This window comes from Drosophila sulfurigaster, chromosome 2L, assembly GCF_023558435.1.
Source record: "Drosophila sulfurigaster albostrigata strain 15112-1811.04 chromosome 2L, ASM2355843v2, whole genome shotgun sequence".
In the NCBI taxonomy this organism is placed as follows: domain Eukaryota; kingdom Metazoa; phylum Arthropoda; class Insecta; order Diptera; family Drosophilidae; genus Drosophila; species Drosophila sulfurigaster.
In genome coordinates this window covers 16,084,810-16,102,399 of record NC_084881.1, presented here as the reverse complement: position 1 = coordinate 16,102,399, position 17,590 = coordinate 16,084,810, and the positions used below count along the sequence as shown (strand labels likewise).

Below are 17,590 nucleotides of genomic sequence, written 5' to 3'. Positions count from 1 at the left end.
TTCCAAATAAATGGCCACGAGGTGGCTGCAGTTGCTGCTGCTGATGCTGTTGCTATTGCTGCCACTTAAGCGCCACAACCACCGGCAAACGCTGCTGCTGCTGTTGCTGCTGCTGACCATGTGTTATGGCCTAAAGTAAATCTTCATTAGATTTGCCAGAGTAACCAAAAGGCTGCTGCTATTGCTGCTGCTGCGGCACGACCATAAAAAGCAGCGGCACTCTGGACATATCGGTATTTATGGCCACTTTTGTTGTCATTTTAATTGATTTCAATTTTTGTGCATTGAAAGAGTCTCCTCTCTACGATAAGCATGAGTTGCAAGACAACAGCGAATCTCTCTAACTCTATCTCTATGCCACTTTCAAATTACACATTTGTTTCAATTCGATTTGCCGAAATGCTTCAGCATATGCCATCAATGCGAATGTGTTTGATTTTGCAATTAGAAAAACTTATCTGTAATAAATTTACTTTAATTCCGCATATAATTGAATATATGTAACTTAATTCGTTATTGAATGTTTTAAACTTTACAATTTAAAAGGAATTGAGGGAGCAATAAATATAAAGTTGAAAAATGGCATATTATATTATTGGTAAAAGTTACGAATAATTTCTTATTCATAAAAAAGAAGTATTAAAAAAAATCCTTTAAAAAATGAAACTAAAAAGCTAAATTTATATAAAAATATAAATTTTTTTAATGAACGTGTTATTTTTCTAAAATATACCGAATTAAAATAAAATACCTAAAAGTATACCAATGGCTATATTTGGGATATTGATATAGTATTAAACTTAAAATATACCATAAAATGCAAAATATACCAGAATACCCACCAATAATAATTTCTTATTTTAAATATTATGAAAATGCTCTAAATATTTTATAATTAATCTAAAAAAAATTTAAAAATATTAGAACATATTTAGAAATTTATATAATAAGTACACTTATTAAAAATTAATCAATAAACTTTACAACCTTATTAAAAATATAATATTTGGAAGATTTTTATGATTTCCTTTCAAATAAAAAACACTTAAAAGAAAATTCCGTTTTATTCCAAATGAAGTGGTTAGCAAATATGTTCATTTTTTTACAAATTTTGCTAAATCGAATTGTTTTTAACTTTTAAACGTTTAAAACACCACTTTCATATTTATTCCAAATGAAGTTGCTAGCAGAAATTGTGATTACTTATAAAAAAAAATCCGCTAATTGTTATTAGTATTTGCCCATTAATCCAAACACGTTTAACAGAAATTATAACTTATTAAGAAATTAATTTAATTCTACAAACAAGCTGAAAATTGAAATTGAAATTCAATTGTCTAACCCGAATCACAATTTGTTGAAGAAATTACCATTTACTTATGCTGAAAATTGATTCGGGCAACAAATTAAATAAAATGTGACTCAAGTGGGCAACAGTTCAACAGAGTTCAAACAGAGCAAAGCAGATTAAGAAGAGGGGAGTGGAGACGAAAGAAGAGCTCCCCAATTGAAGTAAGTAAATGACAACAGCTGGTTTCAGTCACTTTAGCCTCGGAAGTAACATCCCCGAACCTCAAGCGCTCCACTCATTAGCAATTGATGAAGCGCACAAGAAGTTAACAGAGAGAACAACGGGACAGAAACAAAAAAAAAAGTTTATGAAATTTTGTGGTTGCTACCGTTTTACCAAAAAAAATGTCTGCGGTCTGCCTTTGAAGGTGGGGAGGCAATAAAAACGGACAACCGCAACCCCTAATTGTTGTGGCCAGTAAATAAGTATATACTGTATACTGTACTATACTATACTATATAATGCAAAAGCGACTTGTACATAACAGTAAACTTGTGAAAGAGCAATAAAGATGATTAAAATGTAATTATGCTTAATTTTCTGACAAACACAGGGTTGAAAAAACATTCACCCAAAACTCTAGAAAATTTTAATTGATGAGCTTACAGGGTTGAACTTTTTTGAACTTTTCAACAATGCCCCGAAAGTGGGGGGGGGTGTTACGTAAGAGGTGGGAGGGGGGGGGGGATTGTAGCGGTACCTGCACTTGAGTGCGAATTAATTTGTTTTTGAAAATTTGGCAAACTTTGTCTGCGTGTGAGAACCTTTTTTCTTTTATTTCTCTTTTTTGTATAGTATAACGATGAGAAAATATCAAATGAAAATGTGAAGAAAAACAGAGTAAATATATATGTTACGAATATTTTCGGAGGGGTAAAATTGCGGTTGATTAGCCTTAGCTGATTTTGTGGCATAAAATTTGCACTTGTTACGGCAATCATTGAAATTTGTTCGCCTTTTGTTCCACTGGGATTTGGGCATAAGGCAAAAGCTATTTATTCCAGGGGGTTGCTTATGCCATGGGGTTGCTTGAAATGATATCTATTCGATAGCTATATTAATCACATAGAGGCATAAAATTAATGTCTTGTGTGCAAGTGTGGCAAATTGATATGTTCAAGCTGATATCAATTGCGATGTGTGTAGAGTGTAGAGAGTGGGTGGGAACTTTTTATGATTACAGCAAAGTCGCATTTCCTGAGAAGCATAAGGGAAATACAGAAAAATCATTATTCCTAAACTAATTGTTAATTCTAATTTCAGATTAATTTCACAAATTTATTTAGACAACAAAATATTATATACATTTTACGAATATCTGAATACAAAACTCATCTCAACTGGGTCAATTTATGCTTCCGCCTTTATTTTAAAGCGCAGACACAACAACCGCTCCAATTAGCTGTTGATTTTGATAAGATTTTGTGCGTTGGTCAAAAATAAACTATCGAATTATGTTAATGACCAAGTTAATACAATAAGCCAACTTCAAACTAGGCAGTTTTATTTCTCAGCTGCACAATAGCCTGCTTCAGGCTATTGTTTCATTTTATTAATCATTTTAATTATAATTTTTTTGGTTGCTTTAGAAGAAACAATGCCGAACGAGTTCCTAAAAACTAATCAATGAATTTATAATAACTGTCATAAAAGCGCCAAGTGTGGAAAACATTAAGCGCGCTAAGGAGGAACAAAAAGTAGATAACAAATCTTTAAACAATTTGCTCAACATGACACAAAAATGAGAAGAAGTTGAGAGTAGACACGACGAGAAGATACTCCTTAAGTAGAAGCTGACAGCGAAACTAAAAGATAATATTAGAATATTTAAGTTAAAAAAGTTTTCCCAAAAAACCTAAAAATGAAAAGTAAAAAAAAAAGAAAAAATAGTTTAAGAAATAACGAATAAGAATATATAATAACCTCTCTCTTATAGCGAGTTAATCCCCCCCTTAGACAGCGTTTAATATGCAATGAGTATCGTCATGCCTCTCGCTGATCGAAAGACACTTAAAACAGTTGGTGTGCAGAAGCATAAAGTCTCGAAATTTGTTTAATATGCTCGAGTGGCTGGCAGATTAGAGAAAAGTGTGAAGAAAAGTATCAAATAACTCAAATATTTCAAGTTGAATCATAAAAACAAATTAAAAAACACATCTTCTCGCACAATCAGCGGCGATGTCATAAACTGAACCACAATTTTTATATGTTGTGTAGTTTTCCTTTTTCTTTTTTAGTTGTGTGTATCAGTCTTTCATTCTTTCTTCGCTTTTTTTTTAAGTGGCATTCTTTGTACGCTCAAACAACAAATGAGCTGTTAAAATAAAAAAGACGACATGTGTCCTTAGGCCAACGAAATTATAACGGCATTGTTGTGTGCCCCAAAAGAATTTCGATTGTCCCTCTCTCTGCCACCCAGAGTCGCCCAACGAGTTGGTAACTTGCCCCGCTGTGATAACTGCGATGCGCCATCAACTACAGGACATAATATCTACAGTAGAGATCTGTAAGCACGACTCATCAAATTTGGTTAGGCTTATGCTTATTAAGAATCTATTGAAGAATATTTAAGAAAGAAGAAATCATTTTTGTTTTATATTGTTATAAATAATTTTAAAAATTATATTGAAACTTAATATGAATTCTTAATCTATTAAATTCAATTTATGTAAATGTGTTTCTTTTTAATTTAACTACTATTTTTATTCAACGCTAACATCTACAGTAGAGATCTGTAAGCACGACTTATCAAACTTGGTTAGGCTTATGCTTATTAAGAATCTATTGAAGAAAGAAGCCATATTTTTTGTTTTATATTGTTATAAATAATTTAAAAAATCCTATTCTATTCTATGAGTTCTTAATCTATTGAGTTCCATTTATGTATGTGTTTCTTTTTTAATTAACCACTTTTTTGATCCACTGCTTGGGTGTTAATAGAAGTCATTATTATTCTATTGAGCTTATTTATAGAATCAACAAAATTATCGCTTTATTATATTTTTATTACAATTATTTAAATAATTTTATTAAAGCCTAATGTAAGTTCTTAATCTATAGACTTTAATTTTTATGTGCTACAGTTTTATTTAAAAGTACACGATATTTTATCTCTACCATATTATCATAATTCAACATTTTTTTAGAACGAAAAAATATTAAATCATGATTTCATGTCTGTATATTCATGTCTGTATATTCAATGAATATTATTCATGCACCATCGAACTTTCATCTAGAATAAAAAGAAATCGTTTTGTTTTGTTTTCCATTTGAGCTGATTTAAATTTATCTATCTATTCAGTATAATTTTTAAATGTTACTTTTTGACTTAAAAATTTACGATATTCTTTATCACCATGGTGTCAAATTTAATATTTCTGTTTATGTACTATAGAACTTAATTCTCGAATGAATGATAACTTATTTGTTTTATCAATATAATGAATTCCACTTAAGCTTAATATAAAATTTTTATAATACTGAATTCCATTTAAACTTAATCTAATATCTCAAACAATTGAGTTTAACTTTGTTATTACACTTTCATTTCAAAATTCATTATTTTCTTCCTCTGTTAGAGTGTCAAGTGTAATCATTATATTCATTAGCATTTATGGGCGTCGAAATCTGTATGAATTTAGAATCAATGATAACTAAAGAAAATAAATGAATATAATGAATTCGATTTAAGCTTAATCTAATATCTTAATAATAATGAATTCCATTTAAACTTAATCTAATATCTCAATCAATCGAGTATAACTTTGTTGTTGCACTTTCATTTCAAAATTCATTATTTTCTTGTCAAATGTAATCATTATATTCATTAGCATTTATAGGCGTCGAAATCTTTATGAATTTAGTGCCCCGCCAAAAAAGTGTCTTCAATTTAATTCAAATAGCGGAATGTCTATCGACTGTCGAAGCTGCCGACACCAAAGGCAGCTCCTACTCCGCACCAGCTCCAACTCCAACTCCAATTCCAACTCCAACTTCAACGTCATGTCGCAGCCTATCCAATTAGCTGGGGAGCAGCATATGCGTCATGTACTCCACAATTCACGCTAATTGCAAACACACAGAGAAAGAGAGAGAGATATATAGAGAGAGAGAGAGCGCTTGAGGTGAGTTTTCGGGTGCTATGAGCGATGGCGGTGCTACGTGCTGTGGCACGTTGGCTGCCTCCTGATCAATATGAGAACGTGTAATCGCGGTAATCAGCCAAACCCTGATTAAATGGCAGCGTGACGCGTGTGTTCCACAAATGAGTAGCGAGTACGCACAGGTAGCACTTGGTTGGCTCCCTGTTTATAACGGTGTTATGTCGTTAATGTGCAATTGGCATGTTGGCAACACGATTCGACACTTACACACACTCACACACACGCACACACACACACACATCCAGCAGCCGTTAGCTCAAATTGATGCTGTTAAATTGTTAATGAGACAATTTCTTAAGGCAAGCCTCACTCAATATTTCTAAACAGCATTAGAAGCAACTGGCTTAGCTTCTTTGATAATCATCAATACATACAAACTTTATTATACTATAATGAAAATGATAATTTATTATCTCTAGATTATAAGCCAATCGTTGCCTAATAAAGATGACCATTGTTTTAATCAATGGAATTAGCTGTTCTTATATTTGTTCAAAATAAATGAGAATTTTTTACCTTAAAATCAATGAAAATGATATAAGAAATTCTTATTTAAATTTATTTATTTTGACTAGATATTACCACAGTTAATTCCATTGATCAAAATTAGCATATAAAACTTAAAAATTTGTAATTTTAATTATGAAAATAGCGAAAATGTTCTTAAAGAATATTTCATTACTTGTAAGTACTTGTATCTATGTACATATAACAATAAAATTTAAACTGATTTTAGAATATGATTCAATACTCACTTTATTATTATATTTAACAAAAAATCATCTACGGCTGTCTCAAAATTATGTCAATGCTAAACTTATAAAAATATTTATTATGGCTTTTCTTAAATAACTTGCACTATTTGAAATCATATATTTTTAATTTTTATAAATTTTAGTATAAATATTTTTCTTGCAGCTCATATTCAATTGAATTTTCCCGCTCCATTTTTCCATCTTCACGCTACACTTACATGCATCGCAGCACTTTCAAATATTTTGGACATTATTGCCACAAATTGAGGCAGCAACACCTTATTAAATGTTTTTACCCCACTCTAAAAAAAAACATTCCATGCCATGGCATCCTTTCGGAAACCGCATGCATGCGATATTTAACCTAAATGATTATGAGAATATCGTGTAAAAAATTTAATTGCAGCCTACACAAAAAATGTAATATCCAAATTGAACATTTGGTTACAATTAAGGAACTCAAATGTGTTCCGGTATTTGGTTAAAAGGCGAGAAAAGTATTAACAAAAGAAATTGAAGGTGGTGTGAAATATTAAAAAAGAAAAACCGCAAATTACATGCACATGTTAACCGAATGGAAGATACCCTGCAGCAATTCGTGTTTTCTCCACCGTTTTTTTTTATTGAAACGAACTGAGTGGAAGCTGCTGCATTGGCTTGGCTCCCAGGTGAGTCGTTTAGAAAGCAAAGTGGACGCGGATGTGTCGAGCTGTCACTCTCAAACTTTAACAGGTGTGCGCTGAGGGAGGCGCGAAAAAGCGAAAAAGCGAAATGTAAATAACACAAAATGCGGATAACAAACTGTCAAAGTTTTGCGCTTATTATCAAAAGCGAAACAAATGGAAAAACGGATGAGAGAAATGCAACAACACCAGCAAACAATATTTTTTTTTACGATTATTTTTTCATGACATTTCTGGTCTCCCCTTGCCACCCAGATCTGGACAGTTGTCGTTGTCGTTGTCGTCTGAGCAGAGACCTGTGGGACGAAATGACGCTTTCAGCATTTGTTTTTTGTTGTTCCTCTATATTCTCTCTTCCGATTTTTACTCGGTATTTTTTCCAAATACGTTGCCAACTTCAAAGATTTCTCATAAGGTTAGTTGTCATCTTTTATATTCTGTAGATGTCCACAATTTTGGGTTTCTTCAGTTTCAACTTTTATATTATTTAAATTTTCGTAATATACATTGCAATATGCTAAAAAATAATAATTTTATACAATATAATAATTAACTTTATTAATAAAACAACAATTCTCCAGCAGCACAATGATATTTTCTAAGATACACATTTCTTTAATATAAAGTTTAAATTTTAAAATGCACGTAGGAAATATAACAACCTAAATTAAATAAAATAAATACCTGATCTTTCTAATAACTACTTAGAAACTCATTATTGAAATGGTTTTTAAAAAGGTCTGCGAAAACTTAAAAGCATTACAAATTATAAATTTCATAATTAAACGCATTACAATTTTGACATCAAGTGAATAAATTAAAATTTATAAGGAGGAAAGATAAAGGTGATTAGTAGAAATATCTTTTGTTTAGCATTCAAAGATCTTGGCGTTAACCCAATATGCTAACATTATAATTATAATGCTTTCAATGGAAGAAAGGAAACGTTTGCATGGACATTATAATAAACTTTCAACAGATATGGTGTGAATACAGTTGCCAGCGGCAGCTCAAGCAATTGGCATTTATGAAATGAAATATGAAAATTATATAAAAGCAACCCTCCACACAAGCACATTCACACACCCGCACACACACACACACACAGAGAGAAAGCAATAACTTTTTTCGAGCTCATCAAAAATGACTTCAACACGAGCACAAAGCAGAGACACAAAATGGCGACAAAAGCTAACACACATACACAGCAATGGAGATAAAAAGAGATAGATAGAGAGAGAGAAAGATGGAAGCTGCACACACACAAACACACACACACACACAGATACACACTTATATAGTGGAGACAGTACGAGAAATGAGTCCCATGTCTTTCATTAAAACTTTCGGCAAATTATCGGGTAACATATGCTTGCGGCCTGATTGTCAAATATAGTGCACACTGAGCACTACATACATACATACATACGTATATAGAGAAATGTGTGTACTCTCCACCCTCACCCACTTAAATCCAATCCAAGGCCACCCCATTCATTTGGTATGTGTACGAGTGTATAACACTTTAGCGCTTGAGTATTGCAAGGGGAATATTTTCATACATGCAAGTACATAGAATATTATCTAAAGGAAGCTCAGACATGAACTTTATATAAATATTAAAGCGCAACATCAACTAACGGCTATTCATACTATGTTTTCTCTTTGATTTCCTCGGGGATTCGCCCCTTGCGCGCAACTAAGTAAAAGTGCAAAACAATGAACGATGATGTCCAAATATTTATTTCCCCGTTTTTATTTCCAGCATCCAGCTAACAACGTCAAAAATATGGCAAAAAATCAAATAAATTCGCGCAGGCGTTGTAATTTTAGAAGAAAAAAAACAATAAAAAACGAAAGGAATTCTGAGCTACTCTAGAAACCCGATGCTGGGGGTTGGAAAGTCGTCATTAGTAGTGCTATGTTAATTTGGTGCGCCTAATAAACTGCTACTGAACTGCTGCTACACACCTGTGCCTCCCCCCTCGAAGCTCTCTCTGCCTGACTGTCTCTCTCGCCTTCTCTCTCTTTCCCCTTGTGCACACCCTTGTGCAAATTTGCCACTTCAACAGCTCCTTTGCGGCAAGCGAGTCACGTGCGCGTAGCGAGTGAAAGCTGAAATTTTTGTTGAAAAAGGATATATGGGCACACTGCTGGCGTTGTACTGACATCGTGCTCTGCATTTCAAATGGCTGCTGTTTGTCTGTGTGTGTGTGTGTATGTAGGTGTGTGTGCTCGCCATCTTGTCTGTGCCCTCCCTCACCTCTTCTTCTTCGCCACGTTTTTTTTGGCATTTTTAAATGGCGTGGCAAGAGCGCCACAGATAAAAACTCGTGCGGAAAGCAATTGTAAAGCGAAAGAGACGTAACAACAAAAATCCCAGAGCAATGTATTGATTTTCTGTGTGTATTTCTAAAGCGTGAATGGGGAGTAAAGAGTGGGAAGTGGAGAGCGGAGAGTGGAGAGTGGCGAGTGGGGAGTGTGATACAGCATTGAATCAATCAAACAAATTTTTATGCACACTCGCGCTCCCCGTCCTTGTCTAACTGTCAAAGTGGCTCATACAAAAATGTTGTAACTGTCAAACTGCGGTTTCATTTATTTATTCATCATATTTCTTAACTGCTTTTTCTTAGTTTTGACACGGACATGTCCATCATTGTACCATAAAAGTCTGAAGGGGAACCTCACATATCACAAAACACCGAAATGTTCCATCAACTGTGGCAAAACTGTGACAAGTCACGCGGGTGACAATTCGAGGCACCTGTAAAAGAAATCACTAAAATAAACATACAATAAACACAAAAGAATCAAACTTGACAATTGAATGACAAATTCATAATCCTTCAAGAAAAGAATATAAACGTAAATGACAATTTATATCAAAGAAACTAATTTCAAACTCATGCGATCGCTTAATGAATCCAAAAGCAATAAAATCAAACCAGCTACAAAAAAATTAGAGACAGACGTTTAAAACATAAAATTTAATGACAAAAATAAAGGAAAATTCTTACTTTAAAGTAACTCATTAAAATAAAAAAATATAGTGCAGTTAAGACAATTATGAAATTCCTTTTTAAGCGGTCGTATACAGAAATTTTTCATTAAAAATGAATTCCTAAGAGAAATCACTAAAATTAATAATAAACTCAATGAAAAAAACAGAACCCTAAGAAAACTTCAAGTAGCTCATAATTAACATTAAATTCAAAACTTAATAAATGAATTAATCATTTAATGAACTACTTTATTATAACTAACTGATCGTTAGCGAACCAATTACAGTGAGCAGAGAGAAAGAATTGCGCTGAAATCAATCGCAGCTGCGAAAAAAGAAGCGTACTCAATGCATCCGCCTTTATAAGAATCGATTGCTTTATTAGCAACTGCCCAACGCATTTCTGTTCCAATTGATCCTCCGCAGTCAATGCAACATCCGTTGCGTTCCGTTTCACAATACGAGCATAAACATAAGCCGATACAGGAAAAGTATTGATTGCACATAATTATAGGATATCGATATATGAGAGACGCAGCAGCCCACAACGTAAAGTGAAAAGTGAGCTTGCAAAATCGCAACAAAAATTTTGCGCTTAATTAAGAGCAAGCAACTGGTTTTTTTCACCATACATTTTTGGGGGGTTTTCGCACACAGCTTTAATGTGCAACGCATAAAAATCGGAAGTTGGAGCTTTAAATTTAATGCGCTTACCGTTTAAAAAGAGAGTGTTGAAAGCAAAGCACCGAAAATCACGCTTAAATTGCCAACAGCGAAGTGATAGGCGCACAATTTAACGTCAACAATTTATGAGCATACAATTTTTTTATTTTTTTTTTCGTATCTACTATTAAAGCGTTTAAACTCGCAGTGTTTGAATTTAACGACATTTAATTACTATTGCTTAACGAAAATTGCTGCGCACTTAACGAATAACGAAAATGTATCACCGCAAAAGCTGGTTGCTACAACCAACAGATGGCGCCAGCTACCAACTATCGTTGCCCGGCAACCATTTGAATTAATCAAAGCATAAACACAGTGACAGGTTAAAGCCTTTTTGCACTGACAGCGAAAAATTGTGGAAAATAAATATATATTATGAAATTTATACCGCTGCATACCACAAATACGGCTATAGTGTACAAGAATTCGCTATGCTCGCTGGCATCACTGTTGGTTGTCGTCTTCATCGCCTTGTCGGTCATGCTGCCGGTTCTTTTGGTCTCCCTGCTCAGCCCCTACTCGGGCATCTCGGAGTCACGTGTGCTCTACGAACAGCCCAACGTGCAGTTCAAATATCAATACGTCTTTGTGGCCAACCTGGCAACCACAAATGAGGCATCTTCCTCGCCTGGCTTTGTGGCCTGCAGCAGCTTTGGCAACTTTAATGCGCGCACACAAAACTACTCGGGCAACTGTGAGGCGAGTAAGTATTGGACACAAGATCTGGATCGTGATACGGTCACAGATCGTCTACACTTTCGTCTGGAACTGAGTGAGCTGCCCACCGACCTGACTAAGTTTGATCTGCTGCTCTTCTTCGAGGCTCAACTGCGACACAAGTGTGTCTTAACTCCGCCAGCTGTGCTTGCCCATCAATTGCAATTGCCGCAATCAGCACGGATGCAAAACGGACACATCCTGCTCAAGGGTGAACTGAAGCTGAAGCAATACGTGGAGTTCACCTGTCCCTTTCCGGGCCGCAACATTCAGACGCACTTTCGTCAGGTGCAGCTGGACAGCAATTCAAGTCATGCGAACATTGCGCAATACAAAATGGAATCGTTGCTCGGCCAGGTCAAGGCCAATCCTGCCTACTTTCAGCTGGTGGTGCAAGAGACGTACTTCAAGCCAACGGCGCCACGTCTCGAGCCCGGTTTAATCATCGAACTGGAGGTGGATGTGCTGCAAGTGCCTGCGCGTTATCACTTGAGCATTTGGGAGCGTTTGGGACAATTCTGGTTGTATTTCGCCTCATTTTTCGGCATCTCCTTCTACATTATGAACAAACTGAAGGATTTTCTATTCGGTCGTCATATCATACGCTCCTGGGAGATTATACCCTGGAAGAAACTCTACTGACATCAGTCGGGCGCCATACTGGAGATGGACAACTTCTCCATTGGCGAATGAAGGAATGGAGAAGACGCTTGTCATTATTTCAGTCAATGTTTAAATTAAATAACAATTATACAATGAATTTAAAAACTTGTAAGCCAGGTTCAGTATGGGGAGTAGAAAGCGGAAGACTTCTTTCTCTACTTGTCGCGACTATTCGACATGAGCGCTAGATTGCCGAAAGCTGACGCAGTTGAAGGCTCTGGTGTGGGATCGTAGGCTCGGTTATCTTCCAGCACAATGGTGGTGCGTGGGTAATGATCCAATTGCACAAACAAATAGCGAAACTCCTGTTTGCCCGTCGAGTTCTGCAAAAACAAGAAAACAAAAGATTTATATAGAATATGCAGAAGTTAGCAATGGATACTGGTCAAACTAAGAGAGATTCTAAAAGATGCTTAATCTTATTGAAATCAATGAAGAACATATATTCAAATGGTCGCTATTAATTACAGCATTACTTTAGTATCTCTCCTAGCTTGATCAAAATTTAAAATTCTGTCTGAAAACTGGGATTCTTGAAACGCACCCGTCGCGACTCCAGTTGCACGGTGGCCTTATTGCGTAGTCCCTGGACATAGAATTGCATACGCATGTGTGGTACACCGTTACGATCGAAGCTGTTGTGTGCCACATGCTGACGACGTCCACGGCGCGACGTCTCTCCGAATCCTTTGATCGGAGCACCCAGTGAATCCTGCACACGCGGATCGTCGACGACACGTTTCAGCGCAGTGGCATAAATGTTGCAGGAACTTTCCTTGGAGAAGAGCTCACGGAAAATGGCATAAAACATAATGCCCGTAACGCCTAGACCGGCTAAAATTATGGCCGTATAACTGGCTGTCTTTGTGTTCTCTTTGATCTTCTCGCCAATGGGACGCACATCTGTGGACACATTGCTGTTACCGCGAGACTCTTGCAGAGCTCTGCCGCCACCCGAAGCGCCTAAAAAAGAAAATAGTAACATTTAACAATTAAAAAAAAAACATTTTGTGTTACGCACCGCTGGAAGAAGCTTGTTGTGTTAAATGGGCACTGGAATGCAACGCTGCCAGGCATTTCAGGCGTGCCATTGTTGGCTGCAACACCGTTCGCCTGTGCAGCAGAAAACTGCGCAGTAATATTGATTGGGACATGTCTTAAAATCAATCAAAAAATTGATAAATTAACTGCACGTAAGTGACAAACAAATAAAATAGAAACGTAAACAGCTGATTTGATGACACTGGCGATGGCACAGCAAAACGATATTTTACATAAGCGAGCTATCGTTCAGCGAATGCAAGCAGTGTGAACCCAAGGATAAAAATATTTTAAAATTTAACTTGTAGTTCATTGATAATTTCAAATAATGTTTTATTAATAAATAGCTATTTTTATATATTTCATAATTTATACGATGATGGAAGCAATTATCAGGCGTCTATGTATTTTGGTATATCTAGTACTTTTTTTGGTCACACTTCGACACAGGGTGTCAACGTAGTCGGCAAGTTTTGTGTCACAACAACACAACAAATTTTTGTCAAGCATACTATATAAAGAGAATCGAGTGCGTAATCTTTACGCCAGTTACTAAAAAGTGCGCAATCACGTCACTACTAACGCTAATTAATCAAGTCGCCAAGCGAACGTTCGCCGGCGGTGTCAACAAGTTAAAAGAATCCAAAATCATGGTAGTCACACACAATGTTAAGGGCTGGGATGAGTTCGCCAAGAAAATGGAGGAATTGGAGACCACAGATGGCAAGAATCCAGTGCATGTCTTGTTCAGCGGTGGCAAGGATGAAGCTGGCGTAAGCTGGTGCCCCTACTGTGTCAAGGGTAAATAGAAGTGTATTATCAACCGCAAAAAGCATTCAATTACCATTTGCCATAAACCGCAAATCGGTTTTTTTTTATTCGTTTGTTTCGCAGCTGAGCCCGTGATACACGATGCCCTGAAGAAGGCTCCTGAGAATTCTCACTTTGTGCATGTGGATGTTGGAGAGCGCGCTTAGTAAGTATTGTGATGAAATCAACAACCATACATATATGTATATTTGTGAGTCTGTGTGTGTGCACTTCAAGCACGCCCAGAACATTCATGATAAAACGTAAGCAAAGCCGATAGCTGATCGTTTTCATGGCTGTACCCGCCACCCGCAACGAATGGGGCATTATCATTTAGTGTCGATCGAAAATTTAATATTTACCAGACAGTACAAAATGGTAAATGTTATTATCTTTGAAGAAGATATGTTTCTAATCATTATTGATAAAAAGTTGTGCAGGTCATTGGTTGGCCATGTTTATCACCTTCACCCAATGTCATTTCCTATAAAACCAAAATGTCATTTCTCAACATTAAATTTATCCGTCCCCTAACAACATCAGGATCTCAGATAATATTAGAGCTAGAGTCGACAATACTGCTAAAGATCAGAAGCACTTCAAGTTTATATATCGGTCACGTTTATTTTACTATCGAGCAGACTTTTTAAAATTATAGCGTTCCAGTAGCTTACTTTAATAAGCTTTTTTTTTAATGTCATTTCTAATTTGGTTTATTAACAACCTCGCTATTATGTTATATATATTTTTTGAACTATATTTTAAGAGGTATTTAAAAGTCGAGCACTCTTGACTATAGAATTTACTCGTTTATTGTAGCGTTTATCTGCCCCCACGACTTTTAAAAATGTGATGCGATAATGCTGATTAAATATTTTTATGTACTTTTAGCTGGAAAGACTTGAATTGCCCATTCCGCAAGGATGTCAACACCCACTTGGTGTTCTTGCCAACGTTGCTGCGCTGGAAGCAGCCACAACGTCTGGATGGCGAGCGCTGCTCTAACAAGGATCTGGTCGAAATGTTGTTCGAGGATGAGGATTAAGAACAAAGTTACTTATAGTCAGTTTAAAAGAGTAATTTCAGTCCCATGTGTAAACGTTTCTGCAGTTCACATTTACAAATATTTTATTTCGGAATGCACAGTAAAAACAACTTTTGAATGACGCCTTAATAGTTACTCTTGTACTTTTTAATTTCGACCATAACCACATGGATATTCGTCAACTGTGCTCGCGCATTAGGCGTTAGCAGCTTGTGAAAACGATGATAATATTGCACCAAACTGGCCAACGCCAATTGCAACAGCTGCGAACCCGTCAACAGCGATGGAAAGGATAAGAGCACTTCACGATTAAGCTCCTCCAACGATTTCTTCCAATTCGCCGAGAAGCTGGCCACCAGTCCAAGACTGCGACGCTCCTGTTTACGCAACTCCTCCGGTTGATCCTTCTCAAAATACTGTTCGCATTCCTTGACAAACTGTATGATGCCACCAAAGTGTGGAGCAAGTATCTCCTCGACATATTCGGCGCTGCGTGCGTTCAACTGCTCACGGAAAGCCTCGGCCTCTTTGGAGTTGTCACGCGTATGCTCCATGAGCACGCCCAGCACGAGATCATAGTTATTAATGAGATAGATGAGCTGATCTTTGCGTGTCGCAAATATGGCTGCCATACGCAGTATAAAGCACTCCACTTCGTTTTGTAGCTCCAGTAGCAGGCGGCTGACAAGCTCGTTGGGAAAGTGCTCTGAGATGCCCACAATGGCAGCGCTAAACTCGGCATAACGACGTGTTATCTGAGAGGGTGTAAGGGTTTAACATATTATAAATTAATGGAGTAGATCAATACATACATAATGCGGACCCATTTCCTTATTGAACTTGGTGGGATCGCAGTCGTGAATGCTTTGTATATTAAGACGAAAGACATGCTCCAAACGTGGCCAAATAACCGCTTGCAAAGAGTCCCAATATCTGATAAAGTAGATAATGTTATAGCTGCAACAAATAACTATCTGAAAGCGCAACTTACTTATCCAATGCAGGCACACAACGCTTGTGGCACATGAGCTGATAGCGAAAGATCAAATGGATGCACAGAAACATGGCTATGGTATCGTAACAATCGTGTATGGAAGTCTCCAGGTTTTTCTGCAAAGTAAAATAACAATTAGCGTTTATATATAATACTAGGATTAGCTTAACCTGCAATATAGGTGAACTTACAATCATCAGAGTCAATGTTTTGCCCATGATTTGATTGAACAAATCCTGTGCTTGGGTGCTGCGCACCATAAAGAATTCGGTGACAAAGAGATACTCTCGACAAGCGTTGTCCACAAGCGCATATTGCTCCGACCGAAATAGGGCCTCAACTGTATACTGCAAAAGGAAAAAGAATTAATGATTGGACAGCTAGAAAAGGGAACTCCAAAGCTTACGCGATTCTTGAGCTGCGCATGGGGCACTATTATGGGCGCCTCCAGCTGCTGGTTGAGAATATCCCCACGTTTGCCAATGGTAAAGATGGTGCTCTTGTGCTTGAGACTTGTCGTCTTGGCAAACAGACCTTTCGAGGCATTGTCCTCGATGCCCATCAAATCATCCTTGGTGCAAGATTCTTCAAACTTGAGACTAGTCAGGCGTGTTGAGTAGCTCTATAAATAAAGGGAATTAGTGGTGTAAACTGTGTAAATAACTCTGTTGCTCACCTTAAAGTAACTATAGTAGATCTTGCTCATTGTATCGATGTATTCGCTGCAGATTTCCTGAGCAACATGCCGCTCATTGGACAGTATGAATTCGAAAAAGAACTTGTGCTTTAACATGGCATTCTGTGGAATCTGGTAGTTTGTCATTGGCTTGCGAAACTTGTAGATCTGTTCCAAGAGGTAGCTGCGTATCTTGGACATGGCTTTCAAGCGCAATTTATGCAGCACATCGCTGACGTCATTCGTCGATTTGGACTCCTTAAAGCTGAGCTCCTTCACCAGCGATAGCTTGTGATTTAGCACATTCAGTTGAGTGCTGAATTCACGCTCTGTTACCGCTGTATCCATAATGATGTTGATCATCTCCTCAGAGACAGCCATGTCCTCAATGAATTGCGAGAGTTGGGCTTTAACGGACTGTCGATTCGTCAATTGCAATGACATGGACACCGATTTGCGTTGCAGTTGTGTTATCTCAGTGCTAATGTTGTTGAGCACACTCTGAAAACTCATTAACATGTTCTCCATCCGCTCCAAGACATCATCGCAGTCATTGATCTGATTGTGTAGATTGGCAATGTTCTGGGATTCGGCTATGTAATCTTCAATAGACTTGTTTTCCACATCCTTGAACTCCTTTTCGATTTGACGCGAATATTGGCGGAGATCTGTTGTGTTTTTCAGAATCTCACGGACTTCGTCATTGTCCAACGACGCTTCTTTTAGAGCGTCCATTGCTGACCAATGTTTTTTTGGGTGCAGCTTTTTCACTGCTGTTGTTTGACACGACTTCTATGCTTTTCCCGCACTTTAAATGACTGACGTCATTAAAACACTGTTGGCCTTATATTATTGACAGCTGTCTGGCTATTTTGTGTCTCCCAGCAAAATATTATTTTTTTTGTAAATAAAAATATATTTGCCAAGACCGCAAACAGCTGTTGGAACTTTTCAGCACA

General features: G+C 36.7%; 4 protein-coding genes across 4 annotated transcripts; 2 read left to right on the top strand and 2 right to left on the bottom strand.

Annotated features, from left to right (window-relative positions):
• Positions 1-10,905: 10,905 nt before the first annotated feature.
• Positions 10,906-12,863, top strand: LOC133845925 (transmembrane protein 231). Its single transcript, XM_062280586.1, has one exon. The coding sequence runs from the start codon at positions 11,061-11,063 to the stop codon at positions 12,042-12,044; it is 984 nt and encodes a 327-aa protein (XP_062136570.1). The 5' UTR covers positions 10,906-11,060; the 3' UTR covers positions 12,045-12,863.
• On the bottom strand, positions 12,113-13,326 carry LOC133845941 (mitochondrial import inner membrane translocase subunit Tim21). The gene is made up of 3 exons (XM_062280611.1): positions 13,087-13,326; positions 12,610-13,028; positions 12,113-12,388 (listed from the first exon to the last, which is right to left on the bottom strand). The coding sequence occupies exons 1-3, from the start codon at positions 13,217-13,219 to the stop codon at positions 12,221-12,223; spliced, it is 720 nt and encodes a 239-aa protein (XP_062136595.1). The 5' UTR covers positions 13,220-13,326; the 3' UTR covers positions 12,113-12,220.
• Positions 13,327-13,568: 242 nt separating this feature from the next.
• On the top strand, positions 13,569-15,090 carry LOC133845956 (thioredoxin domain-containing protein 17). Its single transcript, XM_062280637.1, has 3 exons — positions 13,569-13,907; positions 14,001-14,082; positions 14,808-15,090. Exons 1-3 carry the CDS (start codon positions 13,757-13,759, stop codon positions 14,959-14,961), a joined length of 387 nt encoding a protein of 128 aa, XP_062136621.1. The 5' UTR covers positions 13,569-13,756; the 3' UTR covers positions 14,962-15,090.
• On the bottom strand, positions 15,027-17,580 carry LOC133845895 (vacuolar protein sorting-associated protein 52 homolog). The gene is made up of 6 exons (XM_062280534.1): positions 16,632-17,580; positions 16,362-16,577; positions 16,147-16,302; positions 15,953-16,071; positions 15,774-15,894; positions 15,027-15,716 (listed from the first exon to the last, which is right to left on the bottom strand). The coding sequence occupies exons 1-6, from the start codon at positions 17,364-17,366 to the stop codon at positions 15,087-15,089; spliced, it is 1,977 nt and encodes a 658-aa protein (XP_062136518.1). The 5' UTR covers positions 17,367-17,580; the 3' UTR covers positions 15,027-15,086.
• Between the last annotated feature and the right edge of the window lie 10 nt (positions 17,581-17,590).